This window comes from Fusarium tjaetaba (genome assembly GCF_013396195.1).
Source record: "Fusarium tjaetaba strain NRRL 66243 chromosome Unknown NRRL66243_c0000030, whole genome shotgun sequence".
Classification (NCBI taxonomy): Eukaryota; Fungi; Ascomycota; class Sordariomycetes; order Hypocreales; family Nectriaceae; genus Fusarium; species Fusarium tjaetaba.
In genome coordinates this window covers 356,017-383,559 of record NW_023501226.1, presented here as the reverse complement: position 1 = coordinate 383,559, position 27,543 = coordinate 356,017, and the positions used below count along the sequence as shown (strand labels likewise).

The 27,543-nt window shown below is 47.8% G+C and overlaps 11 protein-coding genes across 11 annotated transcripts; 7 read left to right on the top strand and 4 right to left on the bottom strand.

The window, feature by feature from the left end:
• Positions 1-171: 171 nt before the first annotated feature.
• Positions 172-1,176, bottom strand: FTJAE_1696 (ketoreductase; the record flags this gene model as incomplete). The annotated part of the gene is made up of 4 exons (XM_037347812.1): positions 172-699; positions 754-909; positions 966-1,052; positions 1,102-1,176. 4 exons carry the CDS (start codon positions 1,174-1,176, stop codon positions 172-174), a joined length of 846 nt encoding a protein of 281 aa, XP_037211264.1.
• A 457-nt stretch (positions 1,177-1,633) lies between these two features.
• FTJAE_1695 (uncharacterized protein) lies at positions 1,634-2,665 on the bottom strand (the record flags this gene model as incomplete). Its single annotated transcript, XM_037347811.1, has 3 exons — positions 1,634-2,094; positions 2,151-2,220; positions 2,273-2,665. 3 exons carry the CDS (start codon positions 2,663-2,665, stop codon positions 1,634-1,636), a joined length of 924 nt encoding a protein of 307 aa, XP_037211263.1.
• A 1,100-nt stretch (positions 2,666-3,765) lies between these two features.
• FTJAE_1694 (uncharacterized protein) lies at positions 3,766-4,593 on the top strand (the record flags this gene model as incomplete). Its single annotated transcript, XM_037347810.1, has 2 exons — positions 3,766-3,837; positions 3,940-4,593. The coding sequence occupies 2 exons, from the start codon at positions 3,766-3,768 to the stop codon at positions 4,591-4,593; spliced, it is 726 nt and encodes a 241-aa protein (XP_037211262.1).
• A 211-nt stretch (positions 4,594-4,804) lies between these two features.
• Positions 4,805-7,067, bottom strand: FTJAE_1693 (heterokaryon incompatibility het-6; the record flags this gene model as incomplete). The annotated part of the gene is made up of 2 exons (XM_037347809.1): positions 4,805-6,805; positions 6,858-7,067. The coding sequence occupies 2 exons, from the start codon at positions 7,065-7,067 to the stop codon at positions 4,805-4,807; spliced, it is 2,211 nt and encodes a 736-aa protein (XP_037211261.1).
• Positions 7,068-8,292: 1,225 nt separating this feature from the next.
• Positions 8,293-9,575, top strand: FTJAE_1692 (Counting factor 60; the record flags this gene model as incomplete). The annotated part of the gene is made up of 2 exons (XM_037347808.1): positions 8,293-8,361; positions 8,412-9,575. The coding sequence occupies 2 exons, from the start codon at positions 8,293-8,295 to the stop codon at positions 9,573-9,575; spliced, it is 1,233 nt and encodes a 410-aa protein (XP_037211260.1).
• Positions 9,576-13,180: 3,605 nt separating this feature from the next.
• Positions 13,181-16,491, top strand: FTJAE_1691 (zinc finger and BTB domain protein; the record flags this gene model as incomplete). Its single annotated transcript, XM_037347807.1, has 7 exons — positions 13,181-13,591; positions 13,840-14,349; positions 14,396-14,539; positions 14,582-14,711; positions 15,097-15,506; positions 15,560-16,288; positions 16,342-16,491. The coding sequence occupies 7 exons, from the start codon at positions 13,181-13,183 to the stop codon at positions 16,489-16,491; spliced, it is 2,484 nt and encodes an 827-aa protein (XP_037211259.1).
• A 458-nt stretch (positions 16,492-16,949) lies between these two features.
• Positions 16,950-17,549, top strand: FTJAE_1690 (NUDIX domain protein; the record flags this gene model as incomplete). Its single annotated transcript, XM_037347806.1, has 1 exon — positions 16,950-17,549. One exon carries the CDS (start codon positions 16,950-16,952, stop codon positions 17,547-17,549), a length of 600 nt encoding a protein of 199 aa, XP_037211258.1.
• Positions 17,550-17,924: 375 nt separating this feature from the next.
• FTJAE_1689 (ankyrin and het domain protein) lies at positions 17,925-19,531 on the bottom strand (the record flags this gene model as incomplete). Its single annotated transcript, XM_037347804.1, has 3 exons — positions 17,925-17,955; positions 18,011-18,837; positions 18,893-19,531. The coding sequence occupies 3 exons, from the start codon at positions 19,529-19,531 to the stop codon at positions 17,925-17,927; spliced, it is 1,497 nt and encodes a 498-aa protein (XP_037211257.1).
• Positions 19,532-20,152: 621 nt separating this feature from the next.
• FTJAE_1688 (ankyrin repeat-containing protein) lies at positions 20,153-21,436 on the top strand (the record flags this gene model as incomplete). The annotated part of the gene is made up of 1 exon (XM_037347803.1): positions 20,153-21,436. One exon carries the CDS (start codon positions 20,153-20,155, stop codon positions 21,434-21,436), a length of 1,284 nt encoding a protein of 427 aa, XP_037211256.1.
• A 1,022-nt stretch (positions 21,437-22,458) lies between these two features.
• On the top strand, positions 22,459-24,576 carry FTJAE_1687 (uncharacterized protein; the record flags this gene model as incomplete). Its single annotated transcript, XM_037347802.1, has 8 exons — positions 22,459-22,549; positions 22,609-22,749; positions 22,808-22,852; positions 22,911-22,970; positions 23,028-23,183; positions 23,232-23,375; positions 23,429-24,229; positions 24,503-24,576. 8 exons carry the CDS (start codon positions 22,459-22,461, stop codon positions 24,574-24,576), a joined length of 1,512 nt encoding a protein of 503 aa, XP_037211255.1.
• Positions 24,577-25,574: 998 nt separating this feature from the next.
• FTJAE_1686 (uncharacterized protein) lies at positions 25,575-27,239 on the top strand (the record flags this gene model as incomplete). Its single annotated transcript, XM_037347801.1, has 1 exon — positions 25,575-27,239. One exon carries the CDS (start codon positions 25,575-25,577, stop codon positions 27,237-27,239), a length of 1,665 nt encoding a protein of 554 aa, XP_037211254.1.
• Positions 27,240-27,543: the final 304 nt, after the last annotated feature.

Sequence of the window (27,543 nt, the reverse complement as noted above, 5' to 3'; positions counted from 1 at the left end):
AATAAGCAGGATAAGCAGCATTCTGCTGAGGCGATTGAGGGCACTAAGACATGTAGAAAGTAGATCATAGAACTAGAGATATCAGTCCTTAGATTTGAAGATAACATCATATTGTAACCACTCTTAACCGAATCTGTTTATTTCCTTATTGCTTAAAATCTATTAGTCCAGCTATTTGCGACGTGAGTTCCACTCCCGATCAAAGTTTGTCAACGCCCTCTGCGCCGTAGGCACGCAATCTAGAGCCTTGATAGAAACCCGAGGTGGTAAGCTCAACATGTACAATACCGACTGCGCTAAATCCTCTCCGACCAGCGGCTCATATCCTGCAACAAAGTCATCCATAGCACTCTGATCATACTGAACCCGTTGAAGATGGAAATGCGTCTGGACAACACCTGGCCGAAGAACTAAAACCCTAATGTCTGATCCGGCAGTTTCCATTCGCAGGCTGTTGGAGAAGCCCTCTAGGAACGCTTTTGATGCGTGATAGACTGCTTCGCCATTGAAGGGCGGACACTCGAGACCTGTGACGGATGAAACGTTTATGATGGTTCCTTTCTTTCGTTCCCACATTGAGTGGTTGAGGACTGCGTGGGTAGTGAATATGACGCCGTTGATATTGGTGTTTGACATCTGGGCGACTTGATCGATGGGGATTTCCCAAAACCGTCCGGGGGCGCCGAGTGCAAGACCAGCCTGGAAGATTATGAGTATTCAGAAGCCAGCGTCACAGAGGCGTCGCTCGCTCACATTGTTCATCAGGATGTCAATCTGGCCAAGCTCAGATACGGCCGATTTTACGGCTTTCTCAATGTCGGGTTGGTTCTGAATATCGACAGGGTAGACTCCAACTTTGATCTCAGGGAATTTGGAAGTGATCTTGTCTCGAACTGCCTCAAGCTTATCCTACATGGAAAGGACTCATCAGTGAGTGGCCTACGCCTTCTTCGATCGAACCGTACCTTGCTTCGAGATACCAGGGCAACGTTCACTCCATGCTCAGCCAGAGCCAACGCAATGGCTTCGCCAATGCCCATAGAGGCTCCGGTCTATCTACACAGTCAGCATCTCCAAGACCAAAGGTAAATGACTACGAACGATGAAAGCGGTTTGTCCCTTCAAGGCCTCCATGCTGTTCCTCGTTGTGGCAGTGAGAGCCGGGTTGATGCACATTATGGAGAGAGGTATATACTGCGGTATTTATGTCTTTGAACTGAAGGGTCTGTTCACAGCTGATAAATCAACATTGCCTTCTTGCTCTTGTAGTCGAAACAAGGTCCATAGTGACGTCGACGATGACTAATGGAGGATAGTCCCAACTCGTATAGAATCCGAGTACTCGGACAGCACCTTGTTTAGAATCTACAGCTACACTATAGTAGATAGGAAAGTTTTGAATATTACAAACAGGAAACTGCTTTCATTTTGCTCGCGCTTGTCCCTTTTCACGATATCAGCTTGTGCAGACTTGGTGATGGAACTCATGATGCCGAGATGTCATGGAAGCGGGGTAACTCAAGAACGGTGTGAATATGAGGGGGTTCTCATGCCAACAGAGTCCAGCTACAAGATGTCTTCAAATGAATAATAAGAGAGATCTAAAACTATACAGTGTCTTTTAGCACGACCGTCATTCTTCGCTATTCCCATCCGATGAAAAAGCCTCCGGATACAGCTCAACCATCTTCTCATACGCCCCCCGCGTCTTCCCCTTGAGATCCCATCTAGCCTCCTCATTGACCGTTTCAGAGACCTCTTTTAGTTTCAAAGCCCATAGCTTCCAGTTCTCCGCATCCAAGTCATTACTCCTCTCTGGTGAAGCTATCTTTGCGTCCTGTACAAACGCTTCGCCGGCGAGAAAGACGTAGTTCGCAACCGCAAGAATCTGTGCTTGTCTGACTGGATGCTTTGTATAGTCGCCATCGGTATGTGTCTTGAAGGCTCTTGTGAAGTCATATGATAGCCATAGGGGTCCATAGTCCCCAAGGAGATTTGCTTGGAATAGCTTGGCGATGAGAGCCGCTGTGCTGAGCCATCTGTCTATGGCCTCATCTACAGCGGGTCCTTCGCGATCCAAGCGTCCTGCGTCGACTTTGTAAAGTGTTAGTATGAATATATTGGAAGTCGGGGAAAGTAAAATTGTGTACCGTGACAGGCGTTCCACCTCTCCACTGCGGCTCCTTGAATTCCCCAGCTCCAACAGACAAAACGAGGATTCTACAGAATGGTCAGTGTGTCCTGGTTATCTGCTAAGATATCTGTATCATACCTTCTCGTCAAAGCTATCCGCAGCGTTCTTAGCGATACCAATCAGGAAACGAGATAGCATATCTTGCTTTGGATCTGTGAAAGGAATTTTGGCGACTAATTCGAACACAATGTCCGCGATGCTGTTCAGCGTTCCCCCTGCATCGTATTCTGGGGGCTCCCTCCCGCCGAAATCCTCTCCAGAAAATCCAGCGACATAGTAGTCATAAAACTTCTGAATGGCTTCAGAGACAGCTTTGTCTGGATTCTCTTCTGAGAGCAGCATATCGCGAACAATTTTGTAGTAGATGGCTTCAGAGTCGATCTCATCTTCTTCCTCTTCCTCCTCTTCTATCATTTTCTCAACGTGCTTGAGCCACTTGGGGCTATCTGAAGAGTTAGCTTGGTCGGTCATCGTAGTAAGTGAGGGGCTGTTGATGGATTAAGAGGCGGTGGTGTTTCTGGTGCTGTGACCGAGTGAAATAAAAAGAGGATGGTTCAGTGATGAAGAGAAGCGATCAATATTCTTTCTGAATCATATGGGCAATGCCGTTAGGCAGTTTGTGAGGCTGAGTCGGTGGTCTCATTGAGGTCTTTTGGTTAGCCGCCGAGGTTTGGTGTGCCTTGGCATCGCCCAATCACAATCGTGGCACTGCAAACGCGCGGTTATTCTTAACTGAAACAAGGACAGGGCCTACTCGGTATCTCGGCAGATAACAATGAAGAACTTTTGTAGGCATAACCTCATATCATAAATTTGAACAACCAACAGGTAAACAGTTTTGTTTGTTGCTATTATAACATTGTACACCTTCATAGTGGCGCGTTCTCGGTTGTTGCGGTGAGAAGAGTAACCGCCATGCCTGATCATTAAGATCACATGAGGCTCCATTTGACTGAGGTTTTCTAGATTACCTGCTTCGCTCATTTACAATTGAGCTCGCTCCATAATTCTGGGCGATGAGAACATATCTAGATATCACATGTCAAAATGACAATAATGCCAGGCTTAAGCGCGCGTAACATCAACGAACCGCCACGTAACCTTGACACATCCGTAGAAGCGCTCGCAGGAACCCCCAGGGGTCTTGACAGGGGATAAACCACCATGGGTCTTGACATTGGGCCTCTATCTACGGAGTCTGTCTCAGGTGTTATGCATGTTGGTTCTAAGTTTCCTAAATTACGCCTCGCTTCGCCGAATAATCAGCAGATAATGGTCTCCGACTTTGGCCAACAACTTCAAGGACTTTCCGTTTCTAAGATCGCTTGATCATGTAGTTATATAAACCGGCGGCCTCCTTTCACAGAGATGAGCAACTCTTCACATCATTTTCTACCACACAATTCCCCAAAGCCATCGCCGGTCGATTGGCCACTGTTTGCTGGACCCAGAAGTCTTTGAATTTCTTTTGTTTGACTGTTCTTCTGACAGCATCACTTTGTTTCGTCATTTCCATCGTCTTTCCTACCACTACTCAATAATATCTTCGTTCTTGAAGTCCATCATCCATCATGAGTCGCTTCTTTGGACTTGGCAGTAAGAAGGAGCCGAGACGAAGTACTGATGAGGACATGAGCAAAATGGTATGTTAGCTAACGATCGCAGAGTCCAAACTCCCTTTATGTTTGATTCCGTGCTATATCTCTACCCCAATGTTGTCTCACATATTGACCGCCGATCTGCAGCAATACTACACTCCCCGCGGCAGCATACCCGCTACAGTTGTAGAAGAACAAGTCCGCCAACTCCCAATCGACCCAAACGACGACAGCACCAACGGTCCTTACCCTCATGTCTACCTGAACCATGAGCCTACCAGCAAAGCGCCAGATAAGACAATCTTCCAGAAGTTCGAGCAGAGGAACCGTCCTGGCGACGTAAACCTGCACGAAGTCCCTGTAAACTGTCGCATGGATTTGAACAAAAAGTCCGCCCCTTTCGCAAAAGTCCAGAGGCGCGAGGAAAGACCCCACGAGCCTCGTGACAGAGGACGCATCGTGCAGAATGAACTCAACACCCCTGGTCCTTTTCGAGGCGTTGTCACTGTTGATAGGCACACGGGCCAATCTCATGGTGTTGCTGGTGTTATGTATCATCCTCAAGGAAACAGGCTGGCTTTTCAGAGGGCACAGATGGAGCCGCTGGATCGTGAGGGGAGGCAGTATATGCGTCGGTTTGCGGATGATGCTGCTGACCCTCACCGTGTGACGACTTGGCCTCCAAGGGATGAAGACAGTGAAGATCTTACGACCTATGAGAATCGGTATAAACAGGTGAGGAAGACTCGACCGCCGCAGCAGACAAAGACTACTGGGAAGCAAAAGGTCCAAGGACAGTGAATCAATTCCCGGTGGGTTGATTTCTGGATATCGGCTTGGTGTAGATATCGCGTAGCATAATTGGCAATGTATTGGTTATTGGCTCTGGGACTCTTAAACTTAACCGTATTGCTGTGGCTTGATCCTATCAACTTTGAAAGGATAGCTTGCCCTCCATTACGACCAGATATGTCACTTTGTTGTTGTTTTTATACTCATACGGGGCCGCCTCTTAAACTATCTCAATCTTCTGAAAATCCACCTTCTGGGCGACCTCGCCATACATCACGCCATGTACATAAGCCTCCCCGACCAAAACCGACCCTTGCGCCCCCTTTCGCAGCACAAACGGCACATGCGCCCCAGCAATCAAGCTCACAACATCTCCAACTTCCGTCCGCGCTGGACCAAGTCCCAAATATCCCGTCTCCGTTACAAAAAGAACCCTATCAGTCCCGGCATCATCCACCGCAATCGCGAAGATATCTCCCTCCTCTGAATTAGGTTTATGCTTAGACAGAAGATCATGCTTAGCCTCAGAAGCAGAGTTCGATATGCGAGCTAGATAATTTGCAAAGTGATCGCTGCATGCATCAGGTGCAGGATGGGTGGTAAGCCAGATATTTGTCAGAAGGGTTCGCCACAGTGCCTCCGGGACGGTTGATGAGGGTTGAGGTGGATAAGCTATGTCGGCGAGACGAGTTCTCCCTGGATACCACGACCGCAGGGTCTTGTAGAATGCCTTCTCATCCTCTTTCTTCTTAGGCAGGGGAGCAAGCTTGGTGATTCTATCCAAGATGTGAGCGCTCACTGACAACGTTCTTCCGTTTCCAGAGAGGGAGTGCCCGCCCTGTACACTAGACGCTGCATGAAAGGCTCGCCAACTGTGATCATACAGAGCCCTACCCCGAGCCTTTTGAGCCTTCATCTCCTTCAAAAACAGTGGTTCAGTCGCAACGGCGCTCGCCATCTTCGGGACCCAGCTTGGATAACCCACTCCCTTCCCAGACCAATCTGGCTGGAGAGCATCGTCAAAGAGGTCTTCTTCCAGGGGCGCCCAATCTGGTTCCTTTTTAGGAAATCGCTTCTTTGCCTTATGTCTATCTAGCAGTTTGTTGCCGATTGGCTTCTTCGACTTGAACTGGTAAGACTCTCGTGGAAGAGGATGGTTGACCAAAGATAGGATGAGAAGACCCGCGTCACCATTGACAAGACGTTGCGCTATATCGAGGTAGAAGTCGCCCATGTTTCGGTTGCTATAGTCTGGTTTGAGAGGTGTCTGCCCCAGAGTCGCCGGGTCAGTTATACCGAGAAATGCCCAGACCTTGTCACGCGGATCGCCAGCCATCCTAGTCCCTCCGAGCATCGTCACATCAAGAAGATGAAGCTTGTGCGCAGACTTCTTCAGTTCAAAGATCGAAGGCTGAAAGGTAACCCAATAAGGTACCATTTTGGGCGACAGGTGATTCGCAACAAAGTAGGTCCAGTCCATCGCCTTCTTCAACTCTGACGCCGGAACTTCCTCGCCATTGTAATAGAAGGCGTATTCCTTGGCGAGGATGAACTCCTGGACAGTCCAAACTCGACTCCACCAACTTTCCGAGACCATCCGGAGGAGACTGAGCCATGATATAAGCTCTGATCCCGTCGAAGTTGCATCGAAGAATTCTTTTGCGGTTGTGTACTTCTTCCCGTGGAATTGGATATCGGCTCTGTTTGGGTCTTCTGGGAATGCCGGCCACGCTTTAAGAATACTCATTGCTGCTGTTCGTTCCGTATGCTTCCTACCGAGCCATATAAAGACCTTCTCAGCTGCACTGTAGATTTCATCCATGCGAGCTACTTGAACAGTCTTTTCAGCGGGATCATCTTGATTGATACACACAGCGTCAGTCCAGATAGGTCTGCCGTTGAGGTATTTGTGTAGGCCAATCAGGGCAGCGTGCAGATTGGCTTTGATGGGAGCCAGTTTGTTGTTAATCGCTATATCGACTGTATCAGCATGACTAAAGTGAGGAACCTCAAGCTCAGTCTTGCGAAAGTCACGACCGCGATTCCACATCGGTCCGAAATCGACCCAGACGTAAGAGAGGCAGACATAAGGCGGTATCTCGGATGCGGAATAAGTGTTCATAGTCAGAGAAAGGACGGACTCCTTGACGTCCACCTGGACTAGGCGTATTCCCTTTGTGTCTTTAAGAGGCGAGTGAACCAACTTCTCTGTCGGCAACTCCTATTTGAAGTTCAATTGACCGCGATCTTAGGACCAGGATGTAATGCCTTACTGGAGCTTTGCTAGATGATCCTTGAAGACTCGAAAAGAAACCACTTAATCTCTCTTGACCGGACTGAAAGGCTGCTTTGTAGCCTGCTTTAACCCCCTCAGCTGTTGAGTAATCCACTGCCCATTTGGCCAGCGCTACGAAAGCATCGCTGCTGTTGTCAGCTTTGAACTTGGGGTCGCGAGGGATCCGAGCTTCAAATGGTATATCCATGTTAAGTTGAGAAGGATCAAGGTAATTGAGGCTCTGTCGAGTAAGTTTGTGAAAGATGATCATTCCTAGGAGGCATTGAATCTCACGGCTTACTCTCTGGTGATCTCCTCAGCTGTGACGTAATTGTGCTTCCTTCACTTGAGCGAATGGGGGCGATGAGTGTTGTTTCACAAATGATTTCATTTTTATCCGTTGCCAACATTTTCATTGCATCTTTTGATAGGTAGGTAGTGACAAGACAAATGAAAGCTGTACATTGGCTTATACTCTTGTCTCAACTGTTGCCAAGATCTATCGGGCCGTCGGTGCAGGTATAGAGCTTAAGTTACTTACTCGTGGGGCCTGTAGCGGCGCAGTACCACTAAAGATGAACCCTGAATACCCGTCCCAATCCTCAGAACTTAACCTGGAGTGATAATGGATTCCACTCCAACTTCAGCCCGTCCATCTAATTTTTATTCGCCCATAGAGATAATGGAAGTCTTCAGGCTAGATTAAGATCGTAACCAGGTTCGTTACCTTTTTGCCCACAATATAGAATTTTCATAACATCCTTAGAATGAGAACTAGTTCCCGACCATGTCAAGTTCCGCTCATGGCTTCGGTGTTCTCAATAAGTAAAGCTTCAAGATAAGCTTCTGACGGACTAGACTCACGTGTCACAACTGTCGCTCCAACGGTCAGTGTAACCATCAACGGGAAAGTCCATAAGTTCAAGATACCCTCATGTTTTATCCACGTTCCAAGATACGTCCTCAGTTCTGGCTAAACATGTCATCTTATCTCCGCAATACTAGACCCAGTTCATAACCTTGTCTCAGCCAATGACATCTCCACGTGCGCTCCAATTAAACCGTGTAATTTCCAACCTCACAACCATCCTCCATCAACTAAACCACCTTCCTCATCAGTATATATAATGACGACGCTCTCCTGGTTCCGCTGCAGAGGGAGACTGCTCGCTCTCACAGCAGTTTTCTCCTTCGGTACTTTTTTCGTTTTGAGACAATACGCGGATATGGCGTCACTACCAAAAAGCTCGTTACTTGGCCTCCTTGCGGCTGCGCCGGTACTGGGAAACGACCCTAATATGAAGTGGTATCCTCCGAGTTCTAGTCAGGTTAATGATCTTGATAAGGTGTTGGATGGGAAGGGCACTTGGGGGTTTATTTATGAGTCGTCGCATACCCCGGATGATAAGTATGGGACGTATAATTGGTGTAACATGCCTCATGCGAGGAAGAGGGAGTATAAGAAAGCTCCGAAGGATTATGAGCTGCAGTATGTTGAAGTGGTAAGTAACTTCTTCAGTGGGGAAGGTATGCTGTGACTGACGTTCACCAGATTCAAAGACATCACAAGCGTACTCCTTACGCTGCAAACGCATTTCCCGTGGAGCCATACCAATGGAACTGCGATAACCAAGGCCTATACTATTTCGGCCGCCAATTCACTGAATCCCCCAAACCCAACGCCCAAGGCTATTGGAAAGGCTTCACCTCCGAAATCAACCCCTTCATCCCTTCCGGATGGATCGGATCCTGCCAATTTCCTCAAATCACAGCTGAAGGTCTCGATGATTCTTGGGTCCATGGAAAGGATCTCTATGAAGTCTACCACGATCTTTTGAAATTCATTCCAGGCCGCAAGGAAGATTGGCGTAGTAAAGTCATGTTCAGAGTTACCAACAACCAGATTACGAGTCAGGTTGCTGGTATGTTCATCAACGGCATGTATCAGACCACCGAATCCGTCCCGCTGCTTATCCAACAAGCGGGCGTGGATAGTCTTGAGCCGCAGTACAAGTGCAGCGTTGGAAGCCAGTTGACGAGCGCTATCAAATCTTCTTCTAACAAGAACTGGCAAGCGCATCTTGATAGGACAAAGGATCTTTACAAAACGCTCGACGACATCTCTGGTGTGCCATCTAACGATGTTGGTTTCCATGAGAGCTTCGATCACTACTACGATAACCTTTCCGCTCGCCAATGCCACAAGAAACCTTTCCCATGCAAACTAGTCAACAGGAAGAACTCAACTACCTGCGTTGACCAAACACTCGCTGACAAGGTCTATCGTCTCGGTCAATGGGAATATTCCCAAATGTATCGCGACGCACCCGAGTCCCTTGCCGCATCTGCTACTTCGTGGGGCGTCTGGATCGCCGAGCTAGCGAGCCACTTCCGCGCCGTCATAGCCGGCAAGCAAGATCTCTTGTATCTTCACAACTTTGCGCACGATGGCTCTATCAGTCGATTGTTGAGTATTCTTCAGATCGATGTGATGGTTTGGCCGGGTATGGGAAGTGAAGTTGTTTTTGAGCTGTACAAGAAGGAGGAGTACTTTGTGAGGGTTCTTTGGAGTGGCAAGACGTTGAAGTCTTCGCATCCGGATCTGGGCAAGATGGAAATGGTGCCAGTGAGGACTCTTCTGAAGTATTTTGATGGGCTGACAGGGAAGGATGCTAGTCTTGTCAAGGGACGATGCTCCGGGGATGTTCCTCTGTGAATTGCCACCTGTGGTTTACTTGATGTTAGAGTTTAATATCATTGGCCAGCTTACATAGATACGTTGCTAGGCAGACAGTTACACGGGTATTCTGAATAACAAAAACATCCGACAAGGTGGTACAGCTTTCAACAATTGGTTGCTAGTTTCCAAACACAGTCTAGCAGCCTGCTGTAGGCCTTGCTGGGCCAATCAAAGCTTAATATTCCTTTAACCAAACTTTTAACCACTCACGTTCTTATCAACCCATGCTTTAACTTACAGTCACCTCTCTGCCTCTCTCTAAACCGCAAGACATACTCCAAGTCTAGCCTATTCTTCAGATTCACCTCCTAGCTCTCAGATCATGCCATCAGCCTAACGAAGCCGAAAATGCCTTACTGTCCTCCTTGCGACAGGCACTTCCGCCTAGAGAACTCCCTAGACCAACACATCCGAGCCGTACACTCTCACACCTACTGTTGGCGCTGTGAAAGACACTTCGCCCACGGACGTGCAAAGCAGCAGCACCTTGAGGACTCTGCACGACATTATATTTGTACTCAGTGCTATCATGAGCCCGACTTCGATTCACAAGATGATCTGACGGATCATCTGATAGAAGAACACCATGCTTGTCTTTCATGCGACGAATACTTTTCCGACGAGGAAGACCTTCTGGAGCATGATGTGGATGTTCATGATAAATGCCGAACCTGCGGTCGGTTCTTCAGCTCGCGATCGAACCTGATCAACGTTAGTTCTTCTCAACTATTGTCTTATCATTCTCATCTCATACTGAAACTTTCATAGCACCGCAAGGTTCATGCCGCGAGAAACGTTGAATGTCTTGGATGTTCAAGGATGTTCATTTCTTATTCAGCCATGATGCTCCATCTCGAGGCCAACACTTGCGAGACGGGGTCTGACGAACATGACATTAGACAGTTAGTCTGGGACTACTACGAGATCTATAGACCCTGGAATCGTGATCATGACGATGACCTTGGTTGTGATAGCTGCGCAGCGTATTTCAACAAACTGAGCGCGTTGCTGCAGCACGTCGAAAGTGAGAGCTGTTGCGAACATATCTCGAACTACGACGGACTTTTCGAGTATATACGGCGATGCATTTAGTACGGCGCACGTTGTCTTATTACGGTACGCGATTGTGCTTTATCTTGACGCCCATAGTTGCCTGTTAGTCTGCCGAAATGGCAGGACTGTATCACTGCCAGACAGGATGGATTTCTGACATCGTCTATCAAGCTATGTATAGTAGCGACTCGATATCACCAAATCCCATCGGCCTTCTTCCACATGGGGAGAGAGACAGCTGTGCCGAGTAGTCTCGAATTACAATGTCCTTCTGGAGTATATCCGGCAAAGCTTTCGTCATGTTTACTTCGTTCTAGGAGCTATTAGTCTTTCGGCTGATGGAGGATAATGAAACTCTGGGCATTTGATAAATAAAACCTCATATCTCAGGGCATCTGATCCCGTGATAGTGTACGAATATCTCAGTCCTTTTTCGACTATGCGGTAGTCGAGCTTGAAGTGACTTTCTTCACTGTAAACTAAGACCTGTCCAGTCAAAGACTTTGACCAAATCCTTCCATGACCCTACGAGTGAATTTCAGCAAGTCTGACGCCACCACCAGGCTTTCAAGAAGCAGATACGCGTTGCAAGCCATAAAAGGTAGACGATCCACGACTCGTCCTTTTATTTCTTGTCACTTCTTTAAACCTCAGCGTAATACGCATAACAAACATCATCGCTTCTCCCCCCGAACGGATGTTGTCTCCGTATGAACCTGTCCAATGGGAAGGGAAATATACCCAACCACGCCCTGAACACCCAGCTCGTGACGCCTTACAAATCATCAAGGACGCCCTGAAAAGTGATGGGGATGAAATCATAAAAGCTGTCAAACAGGACAAGGCCTTGAAGGGCGGTCCCGCAAGGTGCACTTCTACTTAGTTAGGCACTGGGTAAGCGGTGAGCCTTATTACAAGAGGTGCGACATAGCGTTTGAGGACCATGAGGATCTAGCATTACATAAGTCCCACTGGCACTGGGAGGAGATGATATGCAAGGTCTGCGACATGGGCTTCACGACTAAAAAGATGCAAAACGTAGTAAGTTCTTGTTTCTCTAGGTTAATGTTAGATAGTCTACTGATACGACGCTCCGTAGTATTTACACAACTGGCCCAGGTGGGACCATAACATAATCAGGTGCATAGGTTACGTGAAAAGTTTCGCTACGCACTCGCAAATAATGCAGCATCTTAAGGATGAAGAGTGCTGGTCAGGCTTGACATCTGCCATGCTCAATGCTATCTTATCCTTGTACTGCCGCGCGTTAGATCACTTTTCCAAGCACAACATCAACAAGAAGTGCCCTACATGCCATGAGGAGTTCAGCAAGATATCCTCCATATTCAGCCACTTCGAAGACCGGGCGTACTCTTTGAGGGACTGGCAGAACGAAACACGACTGGTCAACTTCCTCAACTTTGCAAAAAAAAGCGAGGCATGAGATTGAAGATTTAGTGCCGCGCTGCCGTGGCTGCGCACGTAATTTCAGTTCACACCATGCTCTCAATACCCACTTACACGAGAAGCACCAGGATACTTTCTGCTGGAGCTGTATAACGCACATTGATAATTGGGAGGTCAGACAGGTCCATATTCTGGAGGAGACCTGGATACCAGGCAGAATATATGTGTGCGACTATTGTCAAGAGGTCTTCGAAACGGAACTGGCTTACAACGATCACGCTCGGGATAGCCACACAGCCTGCTGACCTTGTCGACTCGTGTTCAAAACAAAGGAGGAGTTGGCAGAGCATGAATATGTTGATAACAAGGCATGCCCTTTCTGCTTCGAGTTTTACAGACCTCTCAAATCTCCATGCGGTGAGTATATTCTGTTGATCACTATATGACGTCGCTAAACAAGCCTTCCAGCATCGCCTAGTTTGTGAGGCCAAGACGGGTCTGGTAGCGGACATAGTGAAAGAGAAAGAGGAAGATGATGAAGAAGTCCCTTTACTAGTGGCAGTGGATCGGATCATAGCAGGTCTGTCATTAGTCACCCTCGAGGTAGATTTGCCTGGACCTGGATCCTTGTGAAATCCTACTCATAATCGGCGTTTGATGAGCGCTTCCCTGTAGCGGTTCGAGAGTGGGAGCTACCGGCTACCGCACAATGCTCTCAAGCAGTGAGTGATTAATTCTTCTGTCATCTATAGAACTTTGTCAGGATAGCTGAAATTTACACAATGATTTACACTTGATTACATGTGCAGGGGGACGAAACTTTTGCCGAATGAGTTCATATCCAAGAGTCCAGAAAGTTCTTGGGCGGGGCCGGAGGTTCGTTCCAGGGAAGGGCAGTACCCCGCCCCGCCTGACGCGCCCTGGAACAAATTGCTTTTTGGGGGCCCAGCCCAACCAAGCCCTGAAACTCAATGGACAAGACGCGTTTGTTGTGTCCCTCTACTCGCCATATTGTTATAACACTCTGGTGATACCGGAGTAAGCTGATGAGAAACGCGGCTCTCTACATCTTGAATTTTTTTAACTCCCGATTTCCAGCTCTTGCAAGTCTTCTGAGTGCAATGGCGCGCGCACACCCCCGTGTCAAGGTTGAGGACCCGGCCGCCTATCGCGTAGCCCACAAGCAGCTTTTCAGCTACAGTGCGCCCGGCACTGCTGCTCAACATCACCAACACCCAAACGACCTCAACTCTTCTGAACCCAATGGTCATATTCCGCGAGAATTCCAATTTTCAGACCATGGAGAAGACGCTTCTGGTGCCATTGGGGCCCAGAACATCGAGCGCACCTTTGCAATGGTGGAAGAACAAATGTTCATGCTCACAGCATGCTGGACTCTTCACTGCATGCCTTGTCGAATCCTCTTCAAAGACGCCAAGGAGCAAGCAGCGCATAACTCCAAATGGCATTGGGATAACTTCCTATGTTTCGCGTGCGACATAGGATTTGAGACTGCCAAAGATCTCAAAGAGGTCAGTCATAGTCGTCCATCGTTCAACTTGATGAGTAACCCGATTTCTGTTCCAGCACTTATATTCGCATGATCCGCATCCAATTCAGTGCCCAGCATGCGACCACAGATGCATCTCATACTCTCAGATGATATATCATCTTGAGGGAAACCGATGCAAGTCACGCTTCAATTCCGCGTTCTTCGCAAGAGCACTATCCAAGCACTGTCACACAAACGGTCAGACTGGGCTGAACACGACTTGTCCAGGTTGCGACGTCGATTGAGACTCTGTCCCTTCTCTTCCGCCACATGGAATCGAGACTCTGCGTCTTGAGGAACTGGCAACAAGCAACAGGCCTGATGCATCTTCTCTTCACTTTGAAGCAAGAAATCGACGTGGCCAACAGGACTTGCGACATGTGCAAAAGACTGTTTGACTCTGAAGCTAGTCTTTTCGATCACTTGCGACATCAGCATGAGAATACCGTTTGCCGATCATGTGATAGGGTCTTTCGCGACTCGGAGGAATGGCATAAACATATCATCTCACGCACGCCGATCAAAGTTCGGGCTTCCGTCTGCGCCATTTGTGAGCCCTCGATTGCTTTTGACATGGAAAAGAATTACAATGATCATATGTGGCACTTTCACAACAAGTGCAAGCCCTGTGGACTGAACTTTGACAATAAGCAGGACCGGTTGGTTCACGGGGCTGTGGTTCATCATAGATGCCCTGACTGTTTCCAGTTCTTCATGAGTCCGAACGACCTTTGCAAGGTGAGTATTCGACGCTCCGGTTTGAATCTTCTAACATAATTGGCAGCACTACAAGGAGTTTCACGGGATCAACCCTCTTACTATGGCCAAACCAACCTTGCCAACGGTACCCGTGAAGAAAGAGTTTCCAACGGTCACTCCTCCAACAGCTCCTCCTATTCCGACCGCCGTTACCCAAGTTAAATCGGAGGTAAGCCCAGAAACTCCTGTGGAAATAACTGCTTCTCCAAAGGAGGTCAAACCTTGTGTGAAAAACCAGGGCCGTCGGATAAAGTGTGCGACAGCTCAAGCGTCGGTTGTATTTGAGACATATCCGCCGAGAAGCGCTGTAGCAAAGGCCATTCCCAAGAAGAAGAAGATCGGTACGAGTCAAAGTTTGATTACCAGTTTTTTCGGTTCCAAGGCACGAGCGGCTGGTTTGTAAGAAGAGCTGGGAAAGGGGTTAGCTAGGATAGTTGGAAACGATAGCAGTTGGTAAAGAGACTTAAATTCCGAGCGCTTTTGATGATCTTGACCCAACTCCTACAATCACGGGTCTCCTAATGCATTGCCTAAGCTCTGACACCAATAAAGAATGCATAGAGATCTCTGCGGGGTTAAGAGAAGCGCGATCTGATAAATGTTGCCTGAGGTATCGGTTGATTGTCTTGTTGACAATTGTATTGCGCAAGGCAGGAGCACCCAACCCAACCACAGACTACCATCACAAACATCCCCAACAGAAAAAAAACCTCCATTTATTTGCAGCGCTCACAAAAGGATCGCTGATCTCCGCGCAAACTCCATCTTCTCCCTGTGACACTCAAACAACGCCTGCCGAAACCACTGAGGCTACAACTGCATCACCTCCTGCCATAATGGGGCGTGCGCGCAAGCGCCCCAAGCTCGAAGAGGGAGAGGTTTCATCTTCTGATGATGATTACATTATCGTCGACGCGCGCGTCAAGAAAGGGCGCGAGTCTCCCAAAGTTATCCTTGATCATCGCCGTCATCTCTCAACTTCAAAACCAAACACGGCCTCTCATCCCTTCTGCAGCGAATGTTGCAGATATTTCCAAAGCGATGCGGAAAAAGAGCGACACTACTCCAAATGGCATTGCGGCAACCTATGCCACGCATGCGATGAAGGGTTCCCGACAAAGTCAGAGCTACACCAAGTGAGTTCATTCTCCTGGACAGGTAGTCTTTCTGATCTGACCGATCTTCTTAGCATAAAGCTAGCCATGCTAACACCCCGATCTGCTGCGTCGGCTGCGAGAAACGATTCAAATGTTATTCAGCAATGATGGATCACCTTGAGCACGGCTCATGCGAATCAGCTTGCAATCGTCTACTCGTCCAAAGCGCCGTAGGGATCTACTGCAAGGGCTTTCAACAATCGTCATGTCGGAATATCGACCTGCAATGCCCAACTTGTGACAAGAAATTCGCTCGCATGGGTACGCTCCTGAAACATTTCGAAAACAGATCATGCACTTTACGAAACTGGATCGAAGAATCAGGCTGGATAGACTTCCTCGCCGCTCTCAAACGATCCATAGCGGAGAAAAAGCCGTCTACTTTCCAGTGCAATATCTGCCGAAAGAAATTCGACCAAGAAGTTGCGCTTGGCATGCATCAGAGAGAGAAACATGACAACACATACTGCTGTGCTTGTGAGACATACTTTGCCAACCCAGCCAAGAAGCAGAAACACATCATCTCTATCTCTGGCACTTCTGGGAAGCCTGGGACGTTTTTCTGCGACCTGTGTGATCCAAAAGTACGTTTGGGAACGGAAAAGGAGCTGTGTGACCACTTGTGGCTTGACCACATGGTGTGTGGTCCTTGTGGGCAGGTGTTTGAGACCGCTGAGCTTAAGAAAAAGCACGATGCGAAGGCTCACAATAGGTGTACTGTTTGTTACCGGTTCTTCGTGTCGATTGCGGAACTCAAACAGGTGAGTACTCTGGTCTTTATACTACTGCCAACGTTTGCTAATTGGTTTCATAGCACCGTGAGACCCATAAAGTCGAGCCCCGTGTCATCGAGCCCCCTGTTGTCGAACCCTCTATTATCGAACCATCTATTGTACATCCACTACCAGTAAAACCAGAGCCGATTCCCAGCCTTCAGCGCGCATCTAAACAACTATACCGGTGAAGATGGAAATTCTCAAGGCGTTGCATATTGAGAGGGTACTATTGACAGAATGAGTACCCATGAAAACAAAAACTATCCCTGCGAGAAGAGTTACACCGACGAGATGTTCCAGAAACATCCGCCCAGACCAGCCCCTGCGCCTGCGCCTGAGAATAGTAAGACTCAGTCGCTGATCACAGGCCTTTTAAGTCGCAAGTTATAGGAAGGTGGAGCAAACGATAGGGAGGTCATGATGCGAAGTGAAGCGTTATATTGAAGGAGGATTTAGAACATATTGAGGTCTCAAGTTCGGAGCATCACTCATATCTCATGTATGACAGAGCATTCAATACACATTACTACAAAGGTTAATCGTCAGTTTCGTTAGCTAATGATTAGGCTCACGCCACATCAAAGAACTGCATATGATATGATATGCGGGGGATGCAGGCCAGCACGTGATCCAAGAGCCACTTATCATGTTTTCTGTTGGTTCACTCGTTCCCAAACTCACCAACAACATGAGTAACTTTCAATTCGAGTATGAACCATCAGCTGAAGACTTCTGCGTCTCAAAACAAGCCTACCTAGCCGCTCACCCCGAAGCCCAGTTTGGCTACCTCGCAACAAGTGCTCTCGTTCTAGACACAAGCATCGTTTCTGAACCGCGCATCCTCCTGCTTCAGCGCGCCGCAAGCGATGACGACCCCAACATGTGGGAGCCTCCTGGTGGTGCATGCGATGATGGCGATGAGAGTGTTCTGAGCGCTGCTGCGCGGGAGCTTAGGGAGGAGGCGGGACTTGAGGCGAAGTGGATTGGGGGCCCTGTTGGTGAACCGCATTTCTTTACCCTTGATGATGGGAAGAGAGTCTGCCAGTTCAATTTCCTGGTCAAGGTGGATCTGAGCTCTCAAGACGTGAAGTTATCCCCTAATGAACATCAGCGATTTGTTTGGGCTTCGGAAAGTGACGTTAGGGAGAGGAAGGCGGGTGATATCGAGCTGGACTTTACGAGGGATGAGGTTCAACAAACAGTACTTGCAGCATTTCAGTACGCAAAGGATAAAAATCAGAGATAATATCGGAAATAAAACTAGCGTATTCTTACTACACGAGACTGAAAACCTCCTGTTTGACTTCGCCTCGAGCCAAAATATCCATCGCCTCACCTTTCATCAACCCATGAACATAGCACTCACCCACCAGTAGATACCTCTCCCCAACGCGGCGCAAGCAAAATGGAACTTTACAGCCGAATAGAATACAAACTATGTCGCCGGCTTCCAACACTGATGGCCCTAATACATAATATCCCTTCTTACTTCGTGCAAATACTCGTCCATCTGACGCAGAAGTTGCCCATCGACTCCATTTATCGTGCTCCTTTTCATTCTGTATGTTTTCTGCTTCTTTCAAAATATCATCTGATACTGCAAAACTACCGAACGCTTCCGCTATGAACTTTGCTGCCATTTGCAACCATACCTGTTTTGGGACAGAATCATATTGTTTGCATTCGTGGCCTGTTGCTTGAACACACCCGTTGCTGAGCGTCTGCATCAGCGCAAAGAAAGCAGAATGTCCATTCCAGTACTTGTCAACAAGGTTGAAGCTTGTATTTCGGCATATATCCCGCCAGAGGTGTTCTACCAGGCTGGCCTTTCCATAAAAGTCGCTCGAAAGCATTGGCCTGGAACATTGCTCAATAGTATCAATACTGATGCCATGTATCTGTAGAATCCTGTCATTCTCGAGGAGTTTCATCTTGACGGTAGAGTTACCATGAGCTCGGTGGGGACATATTGGCTCAGCTAGGATGATTCCCTCCGACCATCTCCAGTCGGGAACCCATGAAGGCAGCTTCATACTTTTTACATCATCGTGACGAGAAGGTAGACTGTTCTTAGGATGCTGCACCGCCGAAAGAGTAATGCACGCCGCCTCCGGGCGATCTCGCAGTATCCTTACAGCGATGTTGATGTAAGTCTCTTCAACAGACAGTGTATAGTCTGCCACGATTGATATCGGCCCACAGCCTAGAGGTGGAAGCGACCGAGTTGAGAAGTGACTCAGAAAAGCAAACACCCGATCCCTCTGATCAGTGAACTGCAAGTGGCGGGATCGTTGTAGCTCGTATATGAAGTTGTATCGATTGGCGTGGTGCGTTGTCTTGTCGGGTGGTATAAATCGTCGGTGGAGGAATGATATATCCGAAGTAGTGATGCCGAGTGTGCTGCGGAGTTGATGATAGCCTTTGAGCTTCTGACATACGCTGGCTATAGTATTCCAGTCGATGCTGTGATTGCCCCAGATCATGGTGGCTGGAGTTTCTGTTCCAATCTCTTGTACAACCCAACCTCTCTTAAACTAAAGGAACTGTCAACAATCATCCTCCCCAACGTCGTGGTCTAGTATCACTTACCCATGGACGGCTTGTTAAAGCCTGCAGTACCTTATCATGCTGCCGTATTTGCCTCTCCAGGTTCTTTGTTATGAAGTGATGGGGTTGCGAGTCATCAGCGCTCAGAGCTTCATCAAGCTTATGAATCAAATCGAAAGCCGACTCTGCTTCCTTGTTGGTGTCTAAGCCAAGCCATACCCGGATCCTAGTCGCGTTTTCATAAATCCTGCCCATTGAATGGACTTGATTACTTCTCTCGTCAAGATCATCTTGATTGATGCAGCATTGATCAGCCCAAACTCGCCTCTTCTGATCCGGAAGTCGCATCTGGAGCAATGCTGCAAAGATGGAACCTCCTCTAAGTGGCAGCAGAGCATCCTGGTTATTTTCACGAATGATGATCTCATGTGGTCTGTCAGATGGACCTGGATCTGCCCAGACGTATGACAGTGCTTCGTAGTCTTTGAGAGTATTGACGTGAGCTTCTTCCAAAGTTCCCCGCAGTGGACTTTCAGATTGACCAGGCTCTAAAGAGAGGATCCGGACTGTACCAAGGCTTCTTAGAGGGGGGTACTGGTAATGGGGTAGAGCGGCTGAAGAGGACAGGGTTGTTTCGACTGTAGGCTTGCCAGAGCAAATGATTCCTCTCTGTTGGTCCATAGTGGAGTAATGTGATAAGACAAACCAACAGCCAAGCTAGTGCCATGGATTCGGGTCCAGGAGCATATTTAGCTTCCTAAACGAAATACACCCGCCCAGCCCACTACATCATCACCCTTGTCGGTATGACAATGTTTCTGCCTGATATGCATTCTGCAGAGACCTCTGTTTAGAACTTGATACGTAGAATTTCTGGTCATGTATGAGGCATTTACCGCTCGATGCCAAGCTGCGTGCTACCGCCGTGTGTGACATAAGCGCTGGCCTCCCGCGCTTTCAGCCGCATTTCAACCTCAATAGGAACACACAAGATGACTGTAGCACCCAGGAGTGCAACATGATATCCAATCAGATAAAGCTGAAGGATTCATCTAGGATTAGTGGTGTACTGTAATTTAAGGCTGCGCGTTTAGAAAGTTGGGGGCCGTTGAGGAAAAAGCCCGAGAGCCGAGCCTCGTTTTATTATCCCGACCTCTAGGCTTTGCAGAGGTATAAAGAGGCTGATCACTTGGTGATAAACGTTCTTGTTCATTCTAAAAATCCCATCATTCTCATATTTCTGATCTCTCTGCGAAACAAATTATCTCTCACATTCTTATCATCGCGCCAGCTTTCTCCATCATGAGCGGCTATCATGGCTATGGTTCATACAACCAGGATGACTCGGATGACCAGCAAGACGCCTATAGCCACACTAGCTCAGATGAGCAAGGTGGCTTAGCAAACCCTTATGGCCAAGACGGCCACGATGAGGATTCCAGCAACCACAACGCTGCATATCTCCAGAAAGTTGAAGAATGCCTTGCATACTACGGTGATCCCGACACACAAGCAGCATACCAAAACGTTGCGCACGAAGCTAGGGATACACTACAGGATCTTCTTAGAGAGACTGGCACCAAAGGAGTAGTGACTTGCAGAACCAAAGCTTATGACTCGCTCGAGACTAAGCTCAGGGGCATGGCGAGTGACGCCGATTTCACTCACTTCGCGCTAAACAACGACATCTTTCAACACAGTGATATGGGTGACCTTGCTGCTGTTCGGATCGGCTTATACCTACCGCAAGATGTAATCAACACGGCAAAGGAGTGCCAGCAGCGGTTCCCCGTCGCGCATCTCTTTGGGACCGTTGGCAGCGGGAGAGATGCTCCACAGGTAGATAGATTTAATCTCGAGGGTCATTCAAGAGGGCCATGGCGGTCGCAGGATCAATATGGGTCTGACGAGTACTGGCAACATTCAGGATACAAGTCTTGGCAGATGGTTGTCGAGTGGGAGGGAGGACTACGAGTCGAGATACAGATTGGAACGGTTGTCTCACAAGCCTGGGCTGAAGTTCAGCACAACATCATTTACAAGAGGCCAGACGACATCATGTCGACTCCAACCATGAAACGGATGATCGATGCAATCAATGGTTTGGCCATCACCACGGAGATCATTCTCAGTGAACTCGAACGAAACGTCGAGACAGCAAAGCAAGAGGAAAGACTGCGACGCGACACAGAGAAACAATACGACAGCCAACCCATCACAGAGATCGACGACTTCTTTTCATGGTTCGAAGTAGCGTATTGGTACAAGATGCCTCAAGCCTTGGCTCTGCGCTGGGAACCTGATGCCATCTCTGTTCAGCGGCTTGTTGAGTTTTGCTCGAATCCCCGAAGACGATGGGGTCTTGCTCCTGAGATGGGTTCCTACCGTGGTATGGATTTCAAGAGGATGATTGAGGATAATAACTTGTTGCAGACTAATCCTTTGAGCAATGATAGGTGTGATATCGCTTATCTGCTGTTGTGTCAGATCATGGATGATCTTGGGATTCGGGAGGAGTTTGATGCCAAGGAGGAGGAGAGTCGGTACTGGGATTCTGTGCCTCATCAGCCTGGTTGGAGTCGTTGAAACAGATGTACTTCTGCTTGGTGATACGTTTTCCTACTATAAATGTCTGTATTGAAACCCCCGTTGGACCTTGATTTATCATACCGCTCAGCGCCCAGATATGGCGATATCTGGACATCTCGCAGATTTTATCAGGAACTCACGACAGGAGAATAATGAAACTGTATCAAGGTATATTTACACCTCGTATGCAAAGTAGCAAAAGGTATCTCGAGAATGTGTCCCGCTTACCTCAGTGCACTGCGTCCATTGATGGGGCAGTGCTGCTCTGAGATGGTCAGCGAACGCTCAGCCTATTTCAGAGTGCCAAGTGACCTTGAGGTGAACTAAGGAGTATGCATAAAACCTCGTTCCTGACTAGCAGGCTCGTAGAGTAAATTGATCGCCCTAATCATGCATAGCCTCAACGTTTTTCGGTGATAACAGACCCGTAGAAACCGATACGAGGCGCTGTACTCGATGACATGCCGCCAAGGCACACTATCGGCACATGGCGTTCGCACTTTTGGACAGAAGGGTCTCACAGCCTCAAATCAGTAGTGGGTGTATTTCAGCTGACAGGACTGTACCAACCATACACATATAGTTAAGTATGTACCAATCTCCAAGTAGGGACGTGGCCCCCAAAAGTCTGCCACATTTTATATAGTAGCCCCCAAGAGGCTTTCCCACCTATGTCATACTTATTGGCTGGACAGGCAGAAGTGCATTTCAACTGTGTTGGTGGATTTCTAATATGGCTGTCAGACTTGAGCTTGGGCAGAGGGAGCCCGTTATGCCTTGCACCGCCATCGACATTGTAGAATAAACTGAGAGTGGCGAAAAGGGAGATGACTTCCACAGCCTGATTTCTGTTTCGTTTTATTTAAACCGTACTTTATCTGCATGGGGTCCAGGTTTTCTATTGTAATTAGTATCCCAACCCCATTATCTTCTTGTCCCTCGTTCAATACACTTTATCGGCTCCATAAACAACAGCCGTTAAACTCTCGTTGATATCAAACTATATCTGTTCCTTTATAATGGCGATTTACTCCCATTTTCCTGGACAACAGGCCCGCCAGCGAAAGGAGAAACAAAGCTCGCCCAAACTCCTATTCGTTGCGTTTGATGGTACGGAAATTGGCTCAACTAAGGCTCCCAAAAGCACAATAATGACTAACTCCGAACAGGGACGTGGCACGGTAGCGTCAAAAGCTCAAAGGAGACTGTGGTTTCCAGCCTACCCGATCTCATCTCGAAGGGCGAGCACATTCGGAAGATTCGTGTCAACGGAGTAGGCACTGATGGTTTGACAGACAAGATTCTCGGTGGTACGTCTTAATACCAGGTTGCCTCTTGCTCTTTCATATTCTTATTTACCTGTTGAAGGTCTTGGTGGTTGGGGTACACGTCGGAATGTCATCACAGCCTATAGTAAGCTTCCGAGTTTTAGCCATGGGACAGTTCCGTGAGATAGGCTCACATTTTCTAGGGAACATCGCCGATGATTACAACAAAGGTGATAGGATCATCTTTTGTGGCTACTCTCGAGGTAAATTGGCTTACTCCTTTCTTCCGGGTTTAGATGTTGACTGATAATCATGTTTAGGGGCATGGGCGGCTCGTTATCTTGCAATGATAATTGACTGTCTAGGTCTTGTTCGCGATGGCGACACGGAGTTCTTCAAGCGCTTGTATGACGTATGTAAGAAAGATCCATATCTTGCCGAGGCCAACAAGGATGAGTTACGACTCAATTACAACTGTAAGTATTAGCTCCTTCCCTTTCACAGTGGCTGTTGACAAGTTCAAGTTTGGGATGACATTCAAATCGATGCACTTTGCTGTTTTGATACTGTTGGTTCGCTGGGCATCCCACTGTTTGGTATTGCAAAGCCACTATCCTATCTTCACCGAAGCAAGTATAAAACCAAGGTCATAGACCATGTTCGAAATAGTAAGTTCTGCATAATTTGACTCAATACCGGATACTACTGAGGCTTAATGCAGATGTGAAATATTCCTTCCATGCTCTGGCGCTACACGAGACTAGAAGTCCTTATAGTCCAACTTACATGTGCGGACACAACGTCCACCAGGTCTTCTTCCTAGGCGATCATGGTAACATGGGTAAGCTTGGACAACAAGAAGGCCTTGTGCATGCCCCTCTCGCTTGGATGGTTCAACAACTATCTTCCCACCTGAGTGTTTCCTTCGATGAAGATAAACTCAAAAAGCGCTTCCCAAGCTACACCTCTGAACGGCAAACTGAGGCGATGTCTCGACAAGCTACCCATGACACCACTCACGAAGCCATGATGAAGCATGCCTGGTGCTGCCCGAGCGGTTCTATCCCTGGAGCCGGAGCCGGCAGGCTAGTCATCATGGGTAGAAAAGATCGGAACCCAGGAATGGTTCTCAACTACTGCGACACCGATTGTACTGATTCCAGTACAGGCGAATCAGCTCAGCATGAAACTACTTCAGCTCATGCCCAGATACATATTGGCGCTCGTGGAAGACAAGAATGTGGCTTTACCGATGCAGTGCCAGGGTATGTTGGCGTTCAGCCTATGGATCCGAAGCAAGTGTTTTTCTGGAAGAGAAAAGCGACGGATGAGCTGGAAGTTGAGTCTGCGGATATCATTCAGGAGGCAAAGGTTGGATACTTGGAGGCGAGGCTCTTGGGACTTCCTGCGGCGGCAGCTAGTCATCCGGAATGCTGTGGCCTGAACCAGATACGAGAAGAGGATGTTGATGCTGAAGTCTCAGCTGAGAATGAAGATACATGGGACTCAAATTTGAAGCAAGGTACGCGGGTTAGGGTCAAGAACTGGTTTGAAAGACGATTAGGTGTTGGCTTGATACGTCTAACTGCGATATGGTAACATGATGTTCATATTTGCACAAGGTGGCTTTGTATTAGTGTTTATTATATAGCCGGCAGAGTACTCAAGATCTACAAATACTCGACCAGTAGTCGCGCCAAAGTATTAAGTATTAAAATCCCCGAGCCAACAGAGGACATGATGAGTAGACAAACAAATTGCAATTTACATAAAACCATTATTGATTTACCTGTAGCTAGAGTTCGTAACGGCCCAGTGACCTACCCTGAACCTAAGCAGTCACCATCACAACGACGATTACGATCTTGACATAGGTAAGCTAGAGGTAGAGGAAGCAATGGTAACGTCATGTGCAGGGACTTTGGATAGGAATGGTAAACATAGTAAATATGATAATAAATTTTGGATTTATGCCGATGGCTTCGAATATGATTCGCAAAGGTTCAAATGTACTATAGATTTAGAGTTTCCGTCGGTGGCCAATCACATTTTACGCTTTTAACTTCATCCGATTCCTTTAATTGCTTTTGATACCCAGCCCCTTAGAAGCATCGCGTTATCTCAATTGACCTCGTCAACAACTTTCTCTCATCATCAAACAGACCAAACATTTCAGAATATCAAGCCATGTCCGAAGATAGTGCTGAACAACGTGAAGCGAAATTACCTACTTGCAATATCTGCAACAAATCCTTTACCCACAAAAATTCTCTCAGACAACATCGTGAACAGACCCAACATGCCTCCACAGATACAGACGGCGCTGAATCAGATCCCGGCGAGGAAGATCAAAAGCGACTCGGATGCACAATGTGTAATCGATATTCAACAGAGAGAAATGGCTACGGAAGCATATGCGGACCAAGCATGCCTCGAAATTGAAGGTTCTGAATGCTTCTGTTGTACCCGCTGAAGACGCAAAGCTAAGCCCTACGTCACAAAACCCAGCTGTGGATAGTAATGCCCCTATCAAACAAGAGGATCTGAAGCAGGAGGATCAAGATCAAGATTCTCTGCCGACTTTTTTTAGCTGTGCTGTTTGCGACAAGACCTTCAGTGGACAATTTGGACTTTACCAACATACGAAAGCAAAGCATAATCCGAACCCACAAGAGGGAAGGATTAATTGCAAATTGTGCAGAAAATCTTTCGTTGATGACAGTGCACTTCAGCAACATCACAGAGACACGCATAATCAAGTATGCACGCATTGCAAGAAAGTTTTCGCTACCAAAGGTGCACTTGAAGATCATAAGCGCCGCACCAGGCATCCAGACAGAACGACGGAGCCTGCAGGGAGACAAAACATGAGACAGAAAGAAAAGGCTCCTGAACCTTCGCCACAACGATATAAGTGCAATTTCTGCAATTCTAGCTTTCACCATTTCGATCTGCTCGAACAGCATGTCATACGCCATAACCTTTGGTCGGACGACGGGCCTGTTGTTGTATACAAGTGCGATTTTTGCCCTAAGACGTTTTACTCCTATGATGAGCTTGATGAACATATGAGAACCACCTATCGTTTCAATTCACCTAATCCATGGGATACTGATGGGCAGACTGATGAGGAGGAAGACTACGAGGAGGACTACGAGGATAGCGAGGAGGAGAGTGAGGAGGAGAGCGATGGAGAGGACTACGATGAGAGCAATGAGGATGAAGCTGAGGATAGCGACGAGGAGAATAATGAGGGGAGTTACAAGGAGAAAGACGAAGAGAGCAATGAGAGCAACGAAGAGAGCGACGAAGAATCCGTCCCGGATCTCGTTGAAAATACAGGCAAGAGATCCGGCGAGAAGCTCGCTGCAGAACTTCCTCCACCGCCATTCAAGTGCCAGGATTGTGACGAGGCGTTTTACTACACTGCTGCGCTTGGAGAGCATCAGGAAATGTTCGCTCATGGCCCTGTGGCAATAAGAGAAAACGAACGGGAGCCGGCTGCAGGACCTTCTGCACCTGAATTCAAGTGTAGGGACTGCGAGGAGGCCTTTCATCATTTCACTATGCTTCTTGAACATCAAGAAAAGGTCGGGCATGGCCCTTTCTTGAAATTAGTCGAGAAGCCAGTCGAGAAGCCGGCTGCAGCACCTGAATTCAAATGCAGGGACTGCGATGAGGCCTTTCATCATTTCACTGTGCTTCTTGAACATCAAGAAAAGGCCGGTCATGGCAGTTGGGCAGCGGGGAAGAACAAAGCGGTGGAGAAGCCAGTCGAGAAGCCAACGATAGAGGACAAGGCAGGAGATGTTAGCGTCTCAGTATACAAATGCACTGACTGTGGCAGGCTATATCGCGATGTCAACTCGATCCAGGCCCATTTGGCTTGGAACCATGGGCGTCGCTCCACAGACCCCAACAGATATCTCACAAAAGTGAGCCCCGAAGAGGCCGATGCTCCCGCCAAGAAGGTTACTTCAGGGTTCAGATGCAAGCCATGCAACCAACCTTTCCGTAACCAGTATCTACTCCCAAAACACTGGAGGAAAACGCACGAGGACGCCTGGTGGGCATTGTTCGATCAGGACAACATCTCGGATGAATCGCTATCATACTCGGACTTCCAGAACTTTGATAATTACGACGAAGACGACATGTTGGATGACCTCAGGCAGATAAACTCGTGGTCTTCCAAGAAGAAGAATATGATCCCCTGCATGACATGCTGGAAAAAGTTCAAAACCACTTCCCAGATGGTGGAGCACGTGGAGACGCGCGAATGCCACTCTTACATGGCTGCTCATTCTATCAAATGGGCTGTTCTCAGGAGTGATCAGAGCGTGGTATCGGGATGCTACTCTGATCGCAATCGCAAATTCCAGTGCCCCGACTGCGAAGCCCGTTTTGATTCTTTGAGTAGCTTGCTTCGTCATGCGGAGGGAAACAAGTGCCGTGCTGATGTTGCTCAGGGCTCGATCAAGGCTTTTATGACTGAGGTGAAGTGGCGTATGATAGAGGGTGAACTCTATTAAGCTGGTGTTTGGACTTTTGTATTCGCTTTCTCAAGGGTATTACGACTGTTTTCATATGTGATGACCTCTTTTCTTTCCCATTGAACTCTTTTAATCTTGTTAATAGGCATTTTTCTATCCGAACCAATGTCGGCGTAAGAGCAAACCTTGAACTTCCATGTATCAATATAGCCTCAGACGGGACGAAACTAAAACGAAAGTAGTTGTTTGTTTCCTTGTCGTCAGTTTTAGATTCGGTCTGAATGCTTCGTTTGGGTTCCATTTGATGTTATTTATAACGGTTGCTCCGTTGAAACGGTATACG